General features: G+C 39.8%; 1 protein-coding gene across 2 annotated transcripts in view; it reads left to right on the top strand.

The window, feature by feature from the left end:
- LOC307125669 (E3 ubiquitin-protein ligase rnf213-alpha) overlaps positions 1 to 19,436 on the top strand; it is a 98,084-nt gene that overhangs the window by 54,454 nt on the left and 24,194 nt on the right. For both annotated transcript variants that reach the window (XM_079815718.1, XM_079815717.1), the window contains 14 exons: positions 2,674 to 2,831; positions 2,933 to 3,142; positions 3,253 to 3,440; positions 8,030 to 8,150; positions 8,233 to 8,333; positions 8,725 to 8,907; positions 9,063 to 9,229; positions 9,314 to 9,419; positions 13,827 to 13,941; positions 14,479 to 14,686; positions 15,623 to 15,819; positions 16,707 to 16,829; positions 18,600 to 18,710; positions 19,114 to 19,356. In XM_079815718.1, coding sequence (XP_079671844.1) covers positions 2,674 to 2,831; positions 2,933 to 3,142; positions 3,253 to 3,440; positions 8,030 to 8,150; positions 8,233 to 8,333; positions 8,725 to 8,907; positions 9,063 to 9,229; positions 9,314 to 9,419; positions 13,827 to 13,941; positions 14,479 to 14,686; positions 15,623 to 15,819; positions 16,707 to 16,829; positions 18,600 to 18,710; positions 19,114 to 19,356 — 2,231 coding nt within the window. The remainder of the gene's footprint in view (positions 1 to 2,673; positions 2,832 to 2,932; positions 3,143 to 3,252; positions 3,441 to 8,029; positions 8,151 to 8,232; positions 8,334 to 8,724; positions 8,908 to 9,062; positions 9,230 to 9,313; positions 9,420 to 13,826; positions 13,942 to 14,478; positions 14,687 to 15,622; positions 15,820 to 16,706; positions 16,830 to 18,599; positions 18,711 to 19,113; positions 19,357 to 19,436) is intronic.

The following is a 19,436-nucleotide window of genomic DNA, read 5'->3' as shown; positions in this document are numbered from 1 at the left end:
CATGAAGCTTCGAAGCGTTATGAATCAGTGAGTCGAATCATGATTCGGATCGCTTGTCAAACCACCAAACTGCTGAAATTTGGCGATCCAAACTGCTGAATCGACTCACTGATAGGCAGAGGCTGAAACAGGAAGCACCCGCCCTCAGAACCATCCAGTGCTGGTCGGACCAATCAGACTCTATGCTACAGGACTGTTTTGATCACGCGGACTGGGAGATGTTCCGGTCGGCCTCTGATGACGACATCGAGGTCTACGCTGATAGCGTAACGTGTTTCATCAGGAAGTGCGTAGAAGACGTTGTTCCGACCAGAACAATACGGCTGTACCCAAACCAGAAGCCGTGGCTAAATGGGGATGTTCGCGCGGCACTCAATACGCGGACCTTCACTTTTAACTCCGGTAATGCGGAGGAGCATAAACAAGCAAGTTATGCCCTCCGGAAAACCATCAGAGCAGCAAAACGCCAGTACAGGGACAAGATTGAAGGACAGTTCAACACCACCGACTCCAGAAGCATGTGGAGGGGAATTAACATCATCACAGACTATAAAGGGAACTCAAACTCCACCGTGAAAACCGCTGCCTCTCTCCCGGACGAGCTCAACACCTTTTATGCTCGCTTTGAGGGAACCAACACCGCCCTCGCGGAGAGAGAGCTCGTGGCTGAAGATACAGAGGTTGGTACACTCTCCGTATCTGTAGCGGATGTAACCCGATCCTTCCAGCGGGTGAACGTCCGTAAAGCCGCGGGTCCAGACGGGATTCCGGGCCGCGTCATCAGAGCGTGCGCGCACCAACTGGCTGGAGTTTTCACGGACATTTTTAACCTGTCCCTCTCCCTGTCTGTGGTCCCCACATGCTTTAAAACGTCCACCATCGTTCCTGTACCGAAGCAATCAAAAACACTCTGCCTAAACGACTGGCGTCCTGTTGCTCTGACCCCCATCATCAGCAAATGCTTTGAGAAACTAGTCAGAAACCATATCTGCTCTGTTCTCCCCCCCTCACTGGACCCACTGCAGTTTGCATACCGTACAAACCGCTCCACTGATGATGCCATTTCATCAACAATTCACACTGCTCTCTCCCACCTGGAAAAGAGGAACACGTATGTGAGAATGCTGTTTGTAGACTACAGCTCAGCATTCAACACCATTGTGCCCTCCATACTTGACAGAAAACTCCGGGCTCTCGGCTTAAACAGCTTGCTATGCAGCTGGATCCTGGACTTCCTGTCAAACAGACGCCAGGTGGTCAGAATGGGCAGTAACATCTCCCCACCACTGACTCTCAACACTGGAGCCCCTCAGGGCTGTGTTCTCAGCCCACTCCTGTACTCCTTGTACACACATGACTGTGTGGCAACCCACAGCTCCAATACCATCATCAAGTTTGCTGACGATACGACGGTGGTAGGTCTCATCACTGACAATGATGAAACGGCCTACAGAGAGGAGGTGCACACTCTGACACGATGGTGTCAGGAGCACAACCTCTCCCTCAACGTCAGCAAGACCAAGGAGCTGGTGGTCGACTTCAGGAGGAACGAGAGAGAACACCGCCCCATCACCATCGATGGAGCACCGGTGGAGAGAGTCAGCAGCTTCAAGTTCCTCGGTGTCCACATCACAGAGGAACTCTCATGGTCCGTCCACTCCGAGGCCGTTGTGAAGAAGGCTCATCAGCGCCTTTTCTTCCTGCGACGACTGAGGAGGTTTGGAATGAGCCGCCACATCCTCACACGCTTCTACACCAGCACTATAGAGAGCCTGCTGACTGGCTGCATCACCACCTGGTACGGCAACAGTACCGCCCGCAGCCGCAAAGCCCTGCAAAGGGTAGTGCGCACGGCCAGCTGCATCATCGGAGGTGAGCTTCCCTCCCTCCAGGACATTTACGCCAGGCGGTGTGTGAAGAGAGCTCAGAGGATCATCAGAGACTCTAGCCACCCGAGCCATGGGCTGCTCTCACTGCTGCCATCAGGCAGACGGTACCGCAGCATCAGAACACGCACCAGCCGACTCCAGAACAGCTTCTTCCCACAAGCAATTAGACTCCTCAACTCTTGATCCATCAGGATCATAACACACACTGACAGAATATCCCTCAGCACAACCCACTGCAGATACACACACATTATATACACATTTATTTATCATACAGCATCTATTGCACTTTGGATTTCAATTTTCAATTTGTGAATAATATTTTATACTATACATTGTATACTATTATTATTATTATAGCGTAATGTATATTGTTTTAGTGTATATTGTTTAAGTATATGTATATTGTAAGTATGTGTATATTGTTTAAAGCTGTGAGAACTACACTCACATTGTGTAAATTATTTATTGTTTATTGTAGAGTTTACTGTGTTATGAGTAATTGTGGGCGCATCAGATGTGTAATCTGATGCTGCTTTAAATGTTGTACATGTCATGTCGTGACTACTATGTTACTCGGAACTGCACCAAGAATTTCACCTGCTGTTGCACTTGTGTACATGGCTGTGTGACAATAAAGTGATTTGATTGATTTGATTTGATTTGATTTGATTCATAACACTTCGAAGCAGAATTTTTATTTTTGGGTGAACTAACCCTTTAACTCTTTTATTTACAGTTCAAAGGAAAAAGTTAACAATAAATATTGTCTTTCTGTCATCAGGACACACTCTAAAGCAATTTGAAGAATTTTTTTGGAAGACCCCCTTGGGCAGGTACATCTCTGAAGCATCCCAAGAGATGCAGATGGAGTTTTTCCATAGGTATCTCCAGGATTTCGTCTCCATGACCATGAATGTAATATCGGAGGTGGACCTCCAGGTGAGGGTCGGACCCTTTCAAAGATACCCATCATCTGCACGTCCAAGCACATACACTTGTTCATGTTTTGATGTAATTGTGTATCTGTTTTTGCATTTTAGCTCTTGTGTGGAGCCCTTACTTGCAGTGTAAATGAGCTTAGAGATGGACAGGAAGCACATGAGGGTGAAGTCATTTCTCTGCCGTGGGTTCATGCTGCCTACCATCATTTCAAGAACCGAATACAGAACCTGTACAGGATGATCAGTATGCAGCCTCAGATAGCTCAGATGCTCCAAGATAACAGACATGCAAGAGAGGGCAAAGAACTTGTAAGTGCTTGCGACTTTCTTCTGCTTCAAAGGTTTGCACAAAAATACAGGGATTGGATGTGGATGTTCTACTTTGGTTACTTCCCTCTGACCGTCTTCCTGTTTCTCAGGTGTTAGATGTGTACGCTGCTATGGCCTGTATTGAATACCTGGAGCCCCAGACTCTAGATGGAGATGTTCAAAGTCTGGCCTGGCTTAGACGTATAAAAAAGCTACAGGTGCCAATTGAGCTGGTCTGCTGTGAGGAGAGTGTACGCCACTACGGAGAGAAAAGTAAACAGATGGTCACCCACATCCAGTGAGTTATGAGCTCTATCAGTGTTTAACTGTTACCTGTATATTGTTGTTATATTTATTGCATGATAGCACCTACAGCTGTTCTGTTCTGTTCTTTAGTCTGTTTGTGTGGCTCTGTACCTCTTCAGTAGGTATTTTAGATCATTAGTTCTCAGCCTTTTTGACTTCGAGGCCTCCTGTTTTCCACAACATTATTTGACCAATTTGACCCCAATGTAGGCTAATATGTTTCCTCTGGTACTGTAATGAAAATTTTAACCTATTAATATTCACACAACAACAGAATACGGTTTTCAGTCCTTAACCCCCTACGCGACCCCCTTCTTCTCAGTGCCCAAGAGACTCAAATGACATTTAACAAACAACATAATAAGTTTCTTTTTTTTTGTGTGTGTACAGTCACAATAAAAACAAATTGTTTTGCTTTTTGCAAAATAAAGAAAACAAACATGATGCGCGATCTGCAGCCTCTCTCTCAAAGACATTCATTCAGATAGTCTTCAGAAAAGGAACTCTAGCTTAGTAAATACTTGTCTCACAAACATGAGACATATGTCTAAAGAAACGCTGAAATTTCAGGTTTTAAAAAATGTAAACCAAATCGAAAACAAATATTCTGTGTTTATGTAATCTGTTCGAATAGAGAGTGATGTCAGTCACCCTCGAGCCACTTCATTATCCGCTTATGCGACCATGCCCACGGAGCACGCGCTCTATTGAGATTCAAATACTGAGGCAATCCAGAGTCGACGCCCACACATCAACTCATAAAAACACATCTAGTGAAGCGTTGTAACGTTACTTCAGCTACATCGTTTGATACAGCGTTGAGCAATAATTCTGGATTTATTCTCCTCAAGCTGTTAATTTCTAAGAGCAAAGGATTCCGCCGCTGATTGTAAGGTCAGTTTATTCTGTTAGCATCTGTGAATATTAAATGCAAAAAGACAGTTTAAATATGAATTCTGTTGCAACATTAAATGTCATACACGCAAGACTGTTTAGACAAGATTTATTTGGCTTGTTTTGGACAGATTATAACGTGTTTATTGTAAAAGAGCCTATTGTCACATCAATAAAGCTTTTATTCGCAAATGTCTGCTCGGATGCTATAAATCTAGTACCAGTCAAACGTATTTTGCTGCATATTGATGTTTAAATATTATAGCCTAATGGTATTTTTTTTTATTTAATATCTGTTTGTCAGAAATGATTCTGGAGTTTTGTTTTGTAGAAAGTGATTTTTTGTTTTGTAGAAAGATAATTGCTTTCTTTAAAGTGAATTTCGTTTTGTATAAATTGTATCTTAATCTTAATTTTTTTTTTTAATAATTGAGACTACTTTTAAAAACATAAAAAATAGTACAAAACATTTAGAAAAATGCTCTTATTAATTTTTGTCTTGTTTCTAGTCTAAATATTTAAACATTTTTAAATTAAGATATTTTAAACTAGATATGATGTTCATCTGTAAACTAGATGATTTTTAACTAGATAAGTACAATTTCAACTAAATAAGAAGAGCATTTTTTTGCTCTCAGTCAGGTATGCAGCTCCTTATGCAGCTCATTATGCGATCTTTTGTCATCTCAGGTGTTATCTCATCATTATTCATTATATATCACGCCTCCTCGCATACTGACTTTGTGAAGAAAAACTGTCTTACAAATTTTTGAAATCAGTGTATTGTTTTATGTGAATGAGTAGGCTCATAGAATAGTTCACCCAAAAATGTACTCACCCTCAAGTCATCCTAGGTGTATATGACTTTCTTCTTTCAGATGAATACAATCAGAGTTATATTAATAAATGTCCTGGCTCTTCCAAGCTTTATAATTGCAGTGAATGGCAGCCCAAAATTTGAAGGCCAAAAAAATTAATCCATCCATTATAAAATGCTCCACACGGCTCCAGGGGTTAATAAAGGCTTTTTGAAGTGAATTTGTGTACGAAAAATGTCCATATTTAACACATTATAAAGTAAAATATCTAGCTTCCGGCTGACCGGAAATTTTAGGCTGCCATTCACTGCCATTATAAAGCTTGGACGAGCCAGGAGGACATTTTTTAATATAACTCTGATTGTGTTTGTCTGAAAGAAGAATGTCATATACACCTAGGATGACTTGAGGGAGAGTAAATCATTGGGTAATATTCATTTTTGGGTGAACTATCCCAATACAATGTGTTCACACACAGTTCAGTTATTTATGGGAGTGACAACCACATTCATAAACAAACTTTGGTTCTAAAGTTTGGTTCTAAAGTTTTAGATCCAGTCACTGTTCTCCACCGATCCTGAGCTGCTCCTGTCAGTTTTGTGTCAGCTGTCGGTTAATGAAGATTTGACTGATGATCTCACAGCTCAATCGGACTCTTGTTGTGTCAAAAGTGCTACGATTTTTCAGTTTAAAGGACGTTGCGATCTTTGATATTACTTTTGTCACTGTCACTATGGTTACTGGTTGACTCCTGTTGCACGTTCACATAGACAGTATTCGAGACGCTATGTGAATGGGATATTTCGAGACTCACACTTGTTAGTAAAGTTTAAATGTAAACCTAGTTTCTGTCCATTAAAATTCAGAATTCAGTTTTATGAGCTGAATTTTCCTCCGGATTTTCACTCATTTTAACCAGTTATTTTGCATGAGTTGTGCTTGATTTACTGGATAAGGATTAAGGAAAAAGGATTTTTGAGAGAACTTTTTTTACTCCGTTTATGATTTTATTAATTTAAATAAATTTTCCAGGTCTAGAAATCACACTTTTAAAATTTCTCATATCCCGTTTTTTTCGTGGGATCCCTGTTTTTTTCAAAGGATGTTGTTAAAGGGGTTAAATAAAATAAGAATTATTTAGATTTTTAGTTGCTTTAGCTTATTGTAATACTTGTTTTGTTGAATTTCAAGTCATCTTAAAGCCCACTTGGATGTTTGCTAAGGCCCTCTAATAGGCCCCTGCCCCCTGGTTGAGTACTACTGATTTAGATAGCATTGCATTGATAATAATATATAATTTACACCGATCAGGCATAACATTATGAACACCTTCCTAATATTGTGTTGGTCCCACTTTTGCTGCAAAAACAGCCCTGACCCGTCGAGGCATGGACTCCACTAGACCCCTGAAGCTCTGCTGTGGTATCTGGCACCAAGATGTTAGCAGCAGATCCTTTAAGTCCTGTAAGTTGCGAGGTGGGGCCTCCATGGATCGGACTTGTTTGTTCAGCACATCCCACAGATGCTCGATTGGATTGAGATCTGGGGAATTTGGAGGCCAAGTCAACACCTCAAACTTATTGTTGTGCCCCTCAAACCATTCCTGAACCATTTTTGCTTTGTGGCAGGGCGCATTATCTGCTGAAAGAGCCACAGCCACCAGGGAATACCATTTCCATGAAAGGGTGTACATGGTCTGCAACAATGCTTAGGTAGGTGGTACGTGTCAAAGTAACATCCACATGGATGGCAGGACCCAAGGTTTCCCAGCAGAACATTGCCCAAAGCATCACACTGCCTCCGCCGGCTCGCCTTCTTCCCATAGTGCGTCCTGGTGCCATGTGTTCCCAAAGTAAGCAACGCACACACACGTGATGTAAAAGAAAACGTGATTCATCAGACCAGGCCATCTTCTTCCATTGCTCCGTGGTCCAGTTCTGATGATCACGTGCCCACTGTTGGCTCTTTCGGCGGTGGACAGAGGTCAGCATTGGCACTCTGACTGGTCTCGGCTATGCAGCCCCATATGCAACAAACTGCGATGCACTGTGTATTCTTTCTATCAGAACCAGCATTAACTTCTTGAGCAATCTGAGCTACAGTAGCTCGTCTGTTTGATCGGACCACACGGGCCAGCCTTCGCTCCCCACATGCATCAATGAGCCTTGGCCGGCCGGTTCACTACTGTTCCTTCCTTGGAGCACTTTTCATAGATACTACTGACCACTGCAGACCAGGAACACCCCACAAGAGCTGCAGTTTTGGAGATACTCTGTCTAGCCATCACAATTTGGCCCTTGTCAAACTCGCTCAAATCCTTACGCTTGCCCATTTTTCCTGCTTCTAACACATCAACTTTGAGGACAAAATGTTCACTTGCTGCCTAATATATCCCACCCACGAACAGGAAGATAATCAGTGTTAGTCACTTCACCTGTCAGTGGCCATAAAGTTATGCCTGATTGTGTGTGTTTATATACATATACATGCTTACAGTTCAGCTAATGAAGAAGCAAGTCATCTCTATAAGCATATGTCAGTGGTCAGGGCCATCTTAATGCTGCTGTTAATGTTTTATAATTTTTATATGTTGCATTTTTTTGTGTGTGTATAATGCATTTTCTTCTATTCTATTCTAAATTTCACTTATATTTAAATTCCTCCATGAATTCAAACTTGAATTACAATTCTGTATCCTGTTTGCTGTCACATTTGGGAATTGAATTTGAAATTTGTTCTCAGTTCAGTTCTGAATGACACACAACACAACCCATGTGCGCAGTTGGCTAGCCTGCAAATAATACTGTAATTTACTGTACTTTTTCATTATCAGTATGATAATTTGCATCATTGCATTATTCATTTTCAGACACGGCTGGCAGCGCATTTACTCTCTGGCCTTGTTTGTGGAGCACATGCTGCTGAGTGTTGGAGACGTGCAGTTGAAACTCAGGCCACTGGTTCTGGAACATACTCGACGCCTAGCACAAGTGAGTCAACTTGTAGTTCTTCCTCAAATAGTTCCTTCAACAGTCTTATTTCAGCTTATCAATACTCATCTTTTTGCTAAAGGTCCTAGAGAAGAATTCAGACCTCAAAAAGAAGCAACCGTTTGAGGCAGTGATCACCGTACTCAAAGCCTGCAAAGATGAAGCATCTCAGAGCATTTTTAGGTTTGATTGGATAATAGTTATACTTTTTTTTACCAAAGGGTTTAGTAAGAGGCTACTATTATAGGATTGTGGTGATTTGTCTCTACATGGACACCCTTTGTTTTTAATCAGAATGAAATCATTCCCATTGATGAATCCAAGCATATTGTTTACATGAACGCTAAATAAAGTGTTTAGGTTGTGTGCATTTATATGTCACAAGCTTCAGTTCATTTGATCATTTGACATGTGCACACTGAAGAGATTTAGAGAAAAGTTTAAACCATCTCTTCAACAATCCAGATGAAATTTCAGTTGGATTTGGCCAATTCATTCCAATTGACTTGGTTACATGCGACTTCAAACAGATTATTAGGGTCCATGTAAATGCAGCTGCTGTTTGTTTACCCAGGTTTGGCATTCAGCTTTGTCCAGTGTGCATGGGAGACCCTCGGGACCCTTTGAGTCTGCCCTGTGACCACATCTACTGCCTATCATGCATCAAACAATGGTTGGTGCCGGGTCAGATGCATTGCCCTCTGTGTGTACAGGAAGTGGCTGATGACTTTGAGCTCAAGGCCTCTGAGACAATACGGTAATCTAATAATTGTCTGTGTTGAATAGTTGTGCTTTATCTTTCTGTTTGTCTGTCGCTCTCTCTCTCTCTATCTCTCTCTCTCTCTCTCTCTCTCTCTCTCTCTCTCTCTCTCTCTTATCAGTCTAAAAGATTGTGTTTATTTTGTTCAATAGGGGTCTCATCAATCAAAATGCATCGTTCAGAATGCGATGTAATGCTTTCTTCATTGATCTGGTGTCCACTGTGTGCTTCAAGGACAACACTCCCCCCAGCCAAGACATCATACTCCACCTGTTGTCTCTTCTGATGGTAGAGGCCGGCTCGCTCCCTCAGATCAGAGGTACGTCTGTAATGTGTATGTGCAGAGGACTAGATTCTGCTTAGGATGAATAAATGATCAGAACGCTGTTCCTCATGCTCTCAGGGCAAGACCGGAGGTTCTTGACTAAGGCTCTTTCTCCGTTCGATGACGCTGTGGATAAAAATCCAGTGGTGCGTTCAGTGGTGCTGAAACTCCTACTAAAATACAGGTGAGTGCAGGGCATACCCTTATGCAAAGAAAATATATTTCCAAATATTTATGGTCAATATATTATATTGTTTAATATATGGAGAATGATACAGAATAATATATTTTGTTAATATATTACTATATATTGAATGATACTTTTCAAATATTGAAAAATATGTTGCAATATGAAAGTGAAAGTGACATGTGAAGGCCAAGTATGGTAACCCATACTTGGAATTTGTCCTCTGCAGTTAACCCATCCAAGTTAGTGCACACATATTAGGAGCAGTGAGTACTAACACACACACACACACACACTCCAAACCATGGACACACACCTACACGGAGCAGTGGTAAGCGATTTTTGCTGTGGTGCCCAAGGAGCAATTGTGGATTAGGTGCCTTGCTCAAAGAAAAAAAAATGTTACTTATAGTCAACAGAAGTCTAAAGGGGACAATATTAAGATAAAGTGTTAGCAGATATTGCCTTGTTTTAAAGGAACACTCCACTTTTTTTGAAAATAAGGGTCATTTTCCAACTCACCAGTTGAGTTTTACCGTTTTCGAATCCATTCAGCCGATCTCTGGGTCTGGCAGTAGCACTTTTAGCACAGCTTAGCATAGATCATTGAATCTGGTTAGACTGTTAGCATCTCGCTCAAAAAATGACCAAAGAATTTCAATATTTTTCCTATTTAAAACTTGACTCTTCTGTAGTTATATTGTGTACTAAGACTGACAGAAAAAGAAAAGTAGTTTTCTAGTAGTTGTAATTTTCTAGGCCGATATTAGTAATGGGCAATATAAACGATACAAAATTGGCCTACGATAGATTTTAATTCTATTGCACTAGATAATCACGATAATGCATGTTGATGACACAATCTACCAGTGAAATTTAGAGACACGAGCTGCATCATCATATTCGTCATCTTGAGTAAACATAGCTGAAAGCGAAACGGAGGAGCTGGTGAAAAAGACCGGTGCAACCATAGATATACATAATAGAGACTCCGCCGTAAGACATCTAGCCTTTAACGTCATCAACGGCGGCCATCTTGTCACAGGCAAGCTTTCTGGCGGGCTCTGTGGTACCTGATGTAAGGTGAGTGATCTGCACAAACACAAATACTCTTATCTCGCTGAAATCTTGACGGATTTACAAATGGTTTGGTTTCTTACAAACGTTATTAACGTGGCTATAATTCTGGATGCTTGAACAAATTATGAATAATTATTCATAAGTATGCAGTGCCATAACTACATCTCTGACGTTTATAAAAAACCAAACAGTTTAAAAATCGGTAGAAAATTGAGCAAGTTATGGTTATTTAAAAAGTACATGCACCATTAAAACACAATGTTACGAGTGAGCGAGCTGACTGTGACAAGATGGCCGTGTGACACTCGCTCACTGTCTTTGTAGTCTCTGCCATGTGTCACTATATGAGGACACGAATGCAAAAATTCTCACTTCATGAGAATTTACTAGCCTGACGTCGTCATACTCAATTCTAGTCAGAATATGAGTCTGAGACCGCTCCGTTGGGCTGTGATTATGGGGCGTGTTTCAACCGAACCAGGAAAGACCTCAATTGGATAGACCTACAACCAATCAGAGCAACGGAGCGACGCATAACGTTAGTTGTCAAATGTCAACAGAACTCAACTGCACTGTGTTGCCAAGTCCACGGGTTGAAGCGACCCCAATTATGTGATATACAGACCCAGGAATGCGAATTTTAGCAGGCAGCCCTGCCAAAATAACACATATTTTACCCCCAAATGCCTTTTTTTCCCGGAGAACCCCCCCTGGAAAGCTATTGGGCTTGTTTTTGGCTAGTTTTGAGGAACGTTAGCAATTGGGCGGGTTTTGTTGTAAAAACTTGGCAACCCTGTCTGCACGCACGCTGGAATAAGTAGCCTAACGTTAGAAGAACAAGATTAGTGTAAATGATCTTTGCCAGTGTTGTAAAAAAATAATTTAAGGATACACAGAGTACTTACCAACACGATCATCATTTCTGAGAGAAATAGTAAAGGTGAATGCATATACGAACAAGTTCTCCTTTTAGGATTAGAACAAATTCAACCCAAGCGGATTTTGATGACGTGGATGATTACGTTACTGTTTATCATCTGTCCATCATCGTCTAAAGCCCGCCCTGACAATTTCATTGGTCCGAACAGTTTCTGTTCGGGCATAATTACTTCTCTACCGATCAATTCCAGACCGAACTGCCCGAGTAAAAATGTTGTGGGCGAGGCTAAGTTCGGCTAGCATCCAGGCTAAGAATTTACCGTTTCATCTTAGAAAACTGTCATATCATGAAATGAACACAGACACTCAAAGGTCTTCACGGCAACCTGTCAAAATAAAAGATCGGTTTAACATGAAGAAATTGACAGAATATATTAGACATGCGTCTCTATGTAATAATAATTTGTCTCTACTAATAATAATTATACCTAGATGGTTGTTTTTTAAAATAGTTAAATATAAAATAAAATAAAAACATTTTGCTGTGGTACCGAAATTGGTACTGAGTACCGTACATTTTTTATGGTATTGGTACTGACTACTGGAATTTTGGTATCGTGACATCCCTATTCCCTAATTCACAGTATCCGTTCCTTTATTAACAAGACACCAGTTTTCTTTTCATTAAGAGAACAAAATGTTTAAAACCAAATGCGTTACATTAGGCTGCAGGTAAGAAACTTTGTTTGACATGTTTTTATTTAAAGTATCTGTGCATTACACAAAATAATTTGTACTTGAATTTTATTTATCTGCAACATTATGTTGTATAATTACAGTTTTGCAATGTATATCGCATATGGATTTTAGGCCATATCGCCCATCCCTATCCGATATGGCAAGGAACTATACTCTCATTCCTGTGTAATAATCAAGGAACTTTGCTGACGTACCATGGGTGCAGCGGCGCAATAATATTGCAATAATATTTGAATATATTTACGCAATACATTATGTTGTATATTTTTTAGGGCTGTAATCAACCAAAGAAAATCTTGGTCGACTGAAGTCCTGAAATTTTCGACTAAAAAACGACTAAAAATTATGTTAAGAAGAAAAACTTTAAATTAATTAGCTGCGCACTGTGCGCAGTACTTGGTGGCCTTGTTGTCTGCCTAAATGAATTATAAATAAACATAAAAAACTAGTAGGCAATTTGCAGTATATTAAATAGTTTTTGACCTGATTATTTTGCACTGAAATGAGTCTGACACACGAGTCTGTCGGCTCTGACAGCGTTGCATCACGTGCACCTGCGCAATATCATAGCCTATGATTTCCGAAAATATAGTACTATGTTGTCAACTAGTGATATCATCACAAGAACTTTTTAGGAATATGCAACATAATTTAGACAATTGTTTTTGTCATATGTATTATAATAACTGACAGACACTATAATTTCAGCCGCTCTGTGCAGCTCGAACATAGGATCAGCTCAGCTTCGCGGCTGAGACACGAATAGACTATTAACTTAAAGCTTTTACTCTTAAACACAAAAGGCACGTCCTCTTTAATAAAAAAGGAATATTTATTAAACAAGCCAGATCAAGAGCAGAAACGAAATAAAGTGCATAACTGAAAAATAAAGCATAGGCTCAAAACTAATACAAACAGTGGGCACAGCGCATCGCGCATTAGGCTCCAAATAAAAAACATTGAAATATGGCAATTCTGATATGTTCATATAGCCTACTCAAAACAGACACGGCAACCTAACGCAGACAAGTTAGCTTACCGTTTTTAGGTGATATGACATGTTTGTCGTCGAGCTGTGATATGCAAACTGTTGCTTGCAAAATTTGCATTCGTCTTTTTTCCCCATTTTCTATTTAAAAAAAATGCTGCCACACTGCCGATGACTTTGTTGACATAGTAGAAGAGAACTGACTAGGAAAACGCTCTCACAATTAAATAAATAATATACAGCAAAGTAGCCTAACGTTACTTCAATCTGTCTCTCTTCTCCAGTGGGTGTGGCTAATCCAAAAGAAGTGAAAACAATGGGGGTGTTACCTGTGAAACAGGGGTAATCTGAAAACACCCCCATTAGCAATTAGTGCTTTCCACCTGATGAAATGAACGCGGCAAAACTGATGAAATGAACGCGGCAAAACTGATTTAAATGAACGCGGCAAAACTGATGAAATGAACGCGGCAAAAAATCAACCAATCAGAATTTTGGTCGAGCCAGAACGTATCGACCAATAATCGACTAATCGACTGGGAGATTACAGCCCTAATATTTTTCTATACATTAAACTATTTAATATATTGATAATAAATATATGGAAATATATTTTTCTTGCATAAGGGTACCTGTCATGGTTAAGGACTTTTATATGGATTTATGGATATAATCATTTTTGTATTTTCCTATTTCAGCTTTGATGATGTGAAGCACTATCTCCAGCGCCATCTGACAGAAGTTGAGCAAAGCAACATCATCGAGGAGACTGATAAAACTGAGCTTTATTCCTTGTACATAAACTGTTTGGAGGTGTGTATATCACTGCCCTCACCAACTCAGTTCACTTGCCATATTTTACTGCTTAGTTGTAGTTTTCTAGATTCTCTCTCTGCATATTCTCAGGTATTGGAAGAGTTTACATGTTTGGTGAAAACTTTAATGCTTCACTCTCCACTCATTTTATTTCAAATTCAAGCAACATTTAGATGTTGAAATCTATTTAGCCTATGTAAACAATAATTTCAGTCTAGTGTGTGATATTGGGGGGGTCTAATGCTTTGGCTTTGACTGGTACTGTAAGTGTATTTTTTATTTATTTAAGCATAACCCTAGACAAATTTGTGACGTGTATGCTTAAAGATATAAAGAGAAAGCAAGTTCTAAAAGAAATGTACATTTTAAGGAATATTTTTACTGATTAAGAAAACATTTTTGTTAGTGCATGCAATTAAAATGAACTTACAAAGCGTTTTGATTCATTTCTTAAGAATTAGTATTAAAACACGCATATGTGGTGTGTGTTTAAAGTTTGGTTAAAAGTACAGTAAATTCCTCCTGTGTCTGCAGGACTCAATGTATGATCGGACAAAGTGGCACTCTGTGGCGGAGCAGCAGGCCTGTTTGCAGGAGGAAACACGCTTTCTACGGGAGTTCCTTCGCTCTGATTCTGTGTCCGCTCACACTGCGTCTATAGAGCACCTGCAACAAGTGGCCAGAGTTCGACTGTGCCTGGATGTGGCTGCTGACCTGCTTGTCAACAGAGTGACTATTGCTGGTGAATGAAAGTCTTTAATGCTTGTGCTTTAGTGCCTGACATGATCTCACGAAACCTGTCAAGAACATATCCAAGTCACATTTCACCCAAAAATCTAAAGAAAAAAATTATGTTGTGCATAAAGAAAATTAACCTTCTTTTACCAACTTTAAAGGGTACATAACACACACAGTTTCTGTCAGTCTCATGTTAATCTTGAGGATCTATAGAGTTGTATTGCATCCTTCATATCTCCCAAGAGTCTTTAGTTTTATCATATTTATAAAAGACAGATACGCTGTACCGATTCTTTCCGAAAATAGCCAAACACGTATTGGGCGAAGCTAAAGAATCTCGAGCCCACACACACACACACACAATACATCATGGCATTATCCCTCCCTGGATAACTTTTGATTCACTATACATAGGTGTTGTACACATTATATGCACTTACGCGCCGATTGCCAACAAAACACACATTTGATGCAGTTTCACTCACGGTTTCCACTCATGACCGGGATAAACACACACACTTGCAGAACTTGGTAAGCTGAACAAGGTTATCCTTCCCTTACAACCAGAAACACACTTCATTATTGACATTGTTGATTTCGTGGTCTAAAAACAAAATGACAGCGCCGCTGACGGCTCCCGTAACCTGAACGAAGCTTGTTGATGACGCTCCTGCTGGACTCATCCATGGGAGAAGTGCCCATACAAGGAATTCCTCCCTTGTCATACAGGGCCATACTCAAAAAAAAATTCCTGAAACTTGTTTGAATGCTGAAGGAGTGTATTTGGCATAGAAATAATCTGTCATACGTCCAACTCGTTTTTTGAAATGTTGGCCATGTTTAGCATGAAAATCCACTCTTTAACAGTGTAAATAAGTCAGAATGCATGAAATGGCATTAGACTTTAAGATTTGTAAAATATTTTTTCGTTACGTTTTAGGTGTACACGATGATCCTTTGGCTTCTAGCCCAGCGTTCTTCAACAGTGTGGTTGATCTGTGCTGCCGGAGCAAGAATGACTGGTACAGGGTTTACCTCATCAGAAAGATCTGCAGTCTTCATGGGGTTGAATATGTCCAGAAACTTCTGCCACAGGAAGGGTTCAGGTGGCTGTTTCCTCAGGAGATTCTTGAATCGGTGGGTTTTAGTTGAATTAATTTCATAATGCTGATATGAGTATTTGTTAGCCTGACGTCGTCATACTCAATTCTAGTCAGAATATGAGTCTGATACTGCTCCGTTGGGCTGTGATTATGGGGCGTTTCAACCGAACCAGGAAAGACCTCAATTGGATAGACCTACAACCAATCAGAGCAACGGAGCGACCGAGCGACGCATAACGTTAGTAGTCAAATGTCAACAGAACTCAACTGCACTGTGTTGCCAAGTCCGCGAGTTGAAGCGACCCCAATTATGTGATATACAGACCCAGGAATGCGAATTTTAGCTGCCAGCCCTGCCAAAATAACACATATTTTACCCCCCAAATGCCTTTTTTTCCCGGAGAACCCCCCTGGAAAGCTTTTGGGCTTGTTTTTGGCTAGTTTTGAGGAACGTTAGCAATTGGGCGGGTTTTGTTGTAAAACTTGGCAACCCTGTACCTGCACGCACGCTGGAATAAGTAGCCTAGCGTTAGAAGAAAAAGATGAGTGTAAACGAACTTTGCCGGTGTTGTAAAAAAAGAATTTAAGGAGACACAGAGTACTTACCAACACGATCATCATTTCTGAGAGAAATAGTAAAGATGAATGCATATATTCTCCGTTTAGGATTAGAACAAATTCAACCTAGGCGCTCTTTGATGACGTGGATGATTACGTTACTGTTTCTCATCTGTCCATCATCGTCTAAAGCCCCGCCTGACAATTTCATTGGTCCGAACAGCTTCTGTTCGGGCATAATTACTTCTCTATTGAGCAAGTCCAGACCGAACTGCCCGAATAAAAATGTTGTGGGCGGGGCTAAGTTCGGCTGGCATCCAGGCTAAGTATTTGTGCTTTGACTGCTAAATTTATTTCTCTCAGAATCAAGATGGCAGCCAGATTGACCAGTATCTAGCATGTGGAATGGACTACAAAACTATTAGAGATGCTGTAGCCAAAGCAATGCTAGATTGCAACATGAATGGAATACAGAAAGCCATTGAGGTATTTATTTACTCCTTTACACACACACACACACACACACACACTGTGTTCCAAACCCTAGGGAGCTTCCCGTGCACCTGTGTGGCAGTGACCAGGGTCAGAAATGAGGACTTGTCATTTTTGTCATATTAACATAAATAAATATACAGTACCTGTCAAAAGTTTGGAAACATTACAATTTTGTTATGTTTTTGAAAGAAGTCTCTTCTGCTCACCAAGGCTGCATTTATTTAATCAAAAATACAGTAAAAACAGTAATATTGTGAAATATTATTACAATTTAAAATAATTGTTTTCTATTTTAAAATATTGTAAAATTGTTAAATGTATTCCTGTGATCAAAGCTGTATTTATTTTGCATCATTACTCCAGTCTTCAGTGTCACGTGATCCTTCAGGAATCATTTTTGTGGAAAAGATTTAACATTTGTGGTAAGATATAAAAAAATAGAGAAATTAATGCTTTTATTCATCAATTAAATGATATTGATGCATTAAATTGATCAAAAGTGACAGTGAAGACATTTATAATGTCACAAAATATTTATATATAATAAATGTAATAAATAATTTTAATTAATGCAAATAAATGCTGTTCATTGAACTTTGAAAAAAGTATCACCATTTCCACAAAATGTTAAGCAACTGTTTTCAACATTGATAATAATAATAAATGTTACTTGAGCACCAAATTATCATATTAGAATGATTTCTGAAAAATCATGTGACACTGAAAACTGGAGTAATGCTGAACATGTACATTTGCATCACAGAAAAAATTGTTAATTAAACATTTTAATATATTTAAATAGAAAACCGTTCTTTCGATTTTAATAATATTTCGCAATATTACTGTTTTTACTGCATTTGCGATCAAATAAAAAACTGTTTCTGTTCCACCTAATGATGGCTTTTGTTGGTAAAATTGTATTGTAGCAGTCTAATTAAACAGAACTTCATTATCAGAATATTCATAATATAGTATCAGAATATTCATAATATAGGACAATGTATTTGACATTGTTTGCCTGGTATTACAGACAAATGTAATTTTCTGATATATCGAGTGTCTTTCTGTCGCTTCTACAAACATTTGTGAAAGAATGGGTCGCTCTCAGGAGCTCAGTGAATTCAAGCTTGGTACAGTGATAGGTAGCCACCTGTGCAATAAGTCCATTCGTGAAATTTCCTCACTACTAAATATTCCACGCTCAACTGTTAGTGTTATTATAACAAAGTGGAAGCAATTGGGAACAGCAGCAACTAAGCCACAAAAATCACAGAGCGGGGTCAGCGCATGCTGAGGGTCACAGTGCACAGAAGTCGCCAACTTTCTGCAGAGTCAATAGCCAGGCCAGGCCTTCTCGTTCAACATCAGTGCCTGACCTCACAAATGCGCTTCTAGGAGAATTGATTGATTTAAAGTAATTGGTTAAATTCAAGGAAAAAGCACAGACACATTTAATGTAGTAATTATAAAAAAAATGCCCCTGGATATCAGGTTGGCCCTTAATAGAAAAGTTAATTTCTGACCCTGGCAGTGATCATTAACAGAATTTCAGTTCAGTAACGTGAAGTCCTAGTTGGGTTAGGATGCCCCATTAGACAGTAGCGAGACAGTTCACTAGGGATTGGAACGGAGCGATTGTGTCCACTACATGAACACTGTAATTAAATGCTTATTATACAGTCAAATTCTTGGCATTTCTCTTCCTCATTTTGTTAAACTGCTGATCAGTTGACATGTCTTTTGAAACATCTTGGTTTGAAGGATTGCAACAGCACACCCATGAGAAAAGCAGTTTATCTCCTAATGGCTTTGTTCAGAGAAGTTACCTCCCTGTACAGAAGTGGAAACAAAAACATGCACCCTAAACCTGAGGTAAAAACACCAACATATATACACAACAAGGCACAAATCTGTAAAGGTTCTGTTTCATCATTTTTGAAGAGCAGTTTGGGACATGTTCAAAAGTACATCAGAGTAATAATTAATTATAAAAAGTCATGATTAAAAGGATTATGTATATATGGGGAATATAATCATTCATATTTGCTTTCATATTTTGAGATTAAAGAGCTTGATGTCATATGAAAACATACTGTAAGTTCCAGAACTCAGTCCAAACCAGTTCAAAAAGCATTTACATTTTTACAGCAATGAATACATTGACACATGACCACCGTCTGTGTTTAAGCATGATCAGAAACTTGGTCAGCGGAGTCACTTTTTGACAAATGTATATCCCTATGCCTGATATTCATGTTGCGTTTGTTTTCTGTAGCAATGTGCTGGCCTTGAAGGTTTTTTCAGATGTTCAGACGTCTTCGTCAATAATGAAATGAGAGCATTTGCTGAAGCGCTGGTGAAAAATCAACTGCGTGCTCTGCGCGTACAACCACAGACATCAGGCAGAGAGTTTGTGCTGGTGGAGGTCACAGTTCATATGGCTGCAGTTGTGCTGTGTGGAAATTTGCCTTTACTGCAGCCACTACAGCGGCTGGCACTCTCCCCAAACAACATGATGGTAAGAACCTTTCACGCTATCACATAATAGTCACATGGTGACAGGAATGTGTCCGAGTTGTGATATTTCTGTCATGTTCT

Source organism: Gobio gobio, assembly GCF_949357685.1.
Source record: "Gobio gobio genome assembly, chromosome: 1".
NCBI classification, from domain to species: domain Eukaryota; kingdom Metazoa; phylum Chordata; class Actinopteri; order Cypriniformes; family Gobionidae; genus Gobio; species Gobio gobio.
This window is presented reverse-complemented; position numbering and strand designations above follow the sequence as displayed.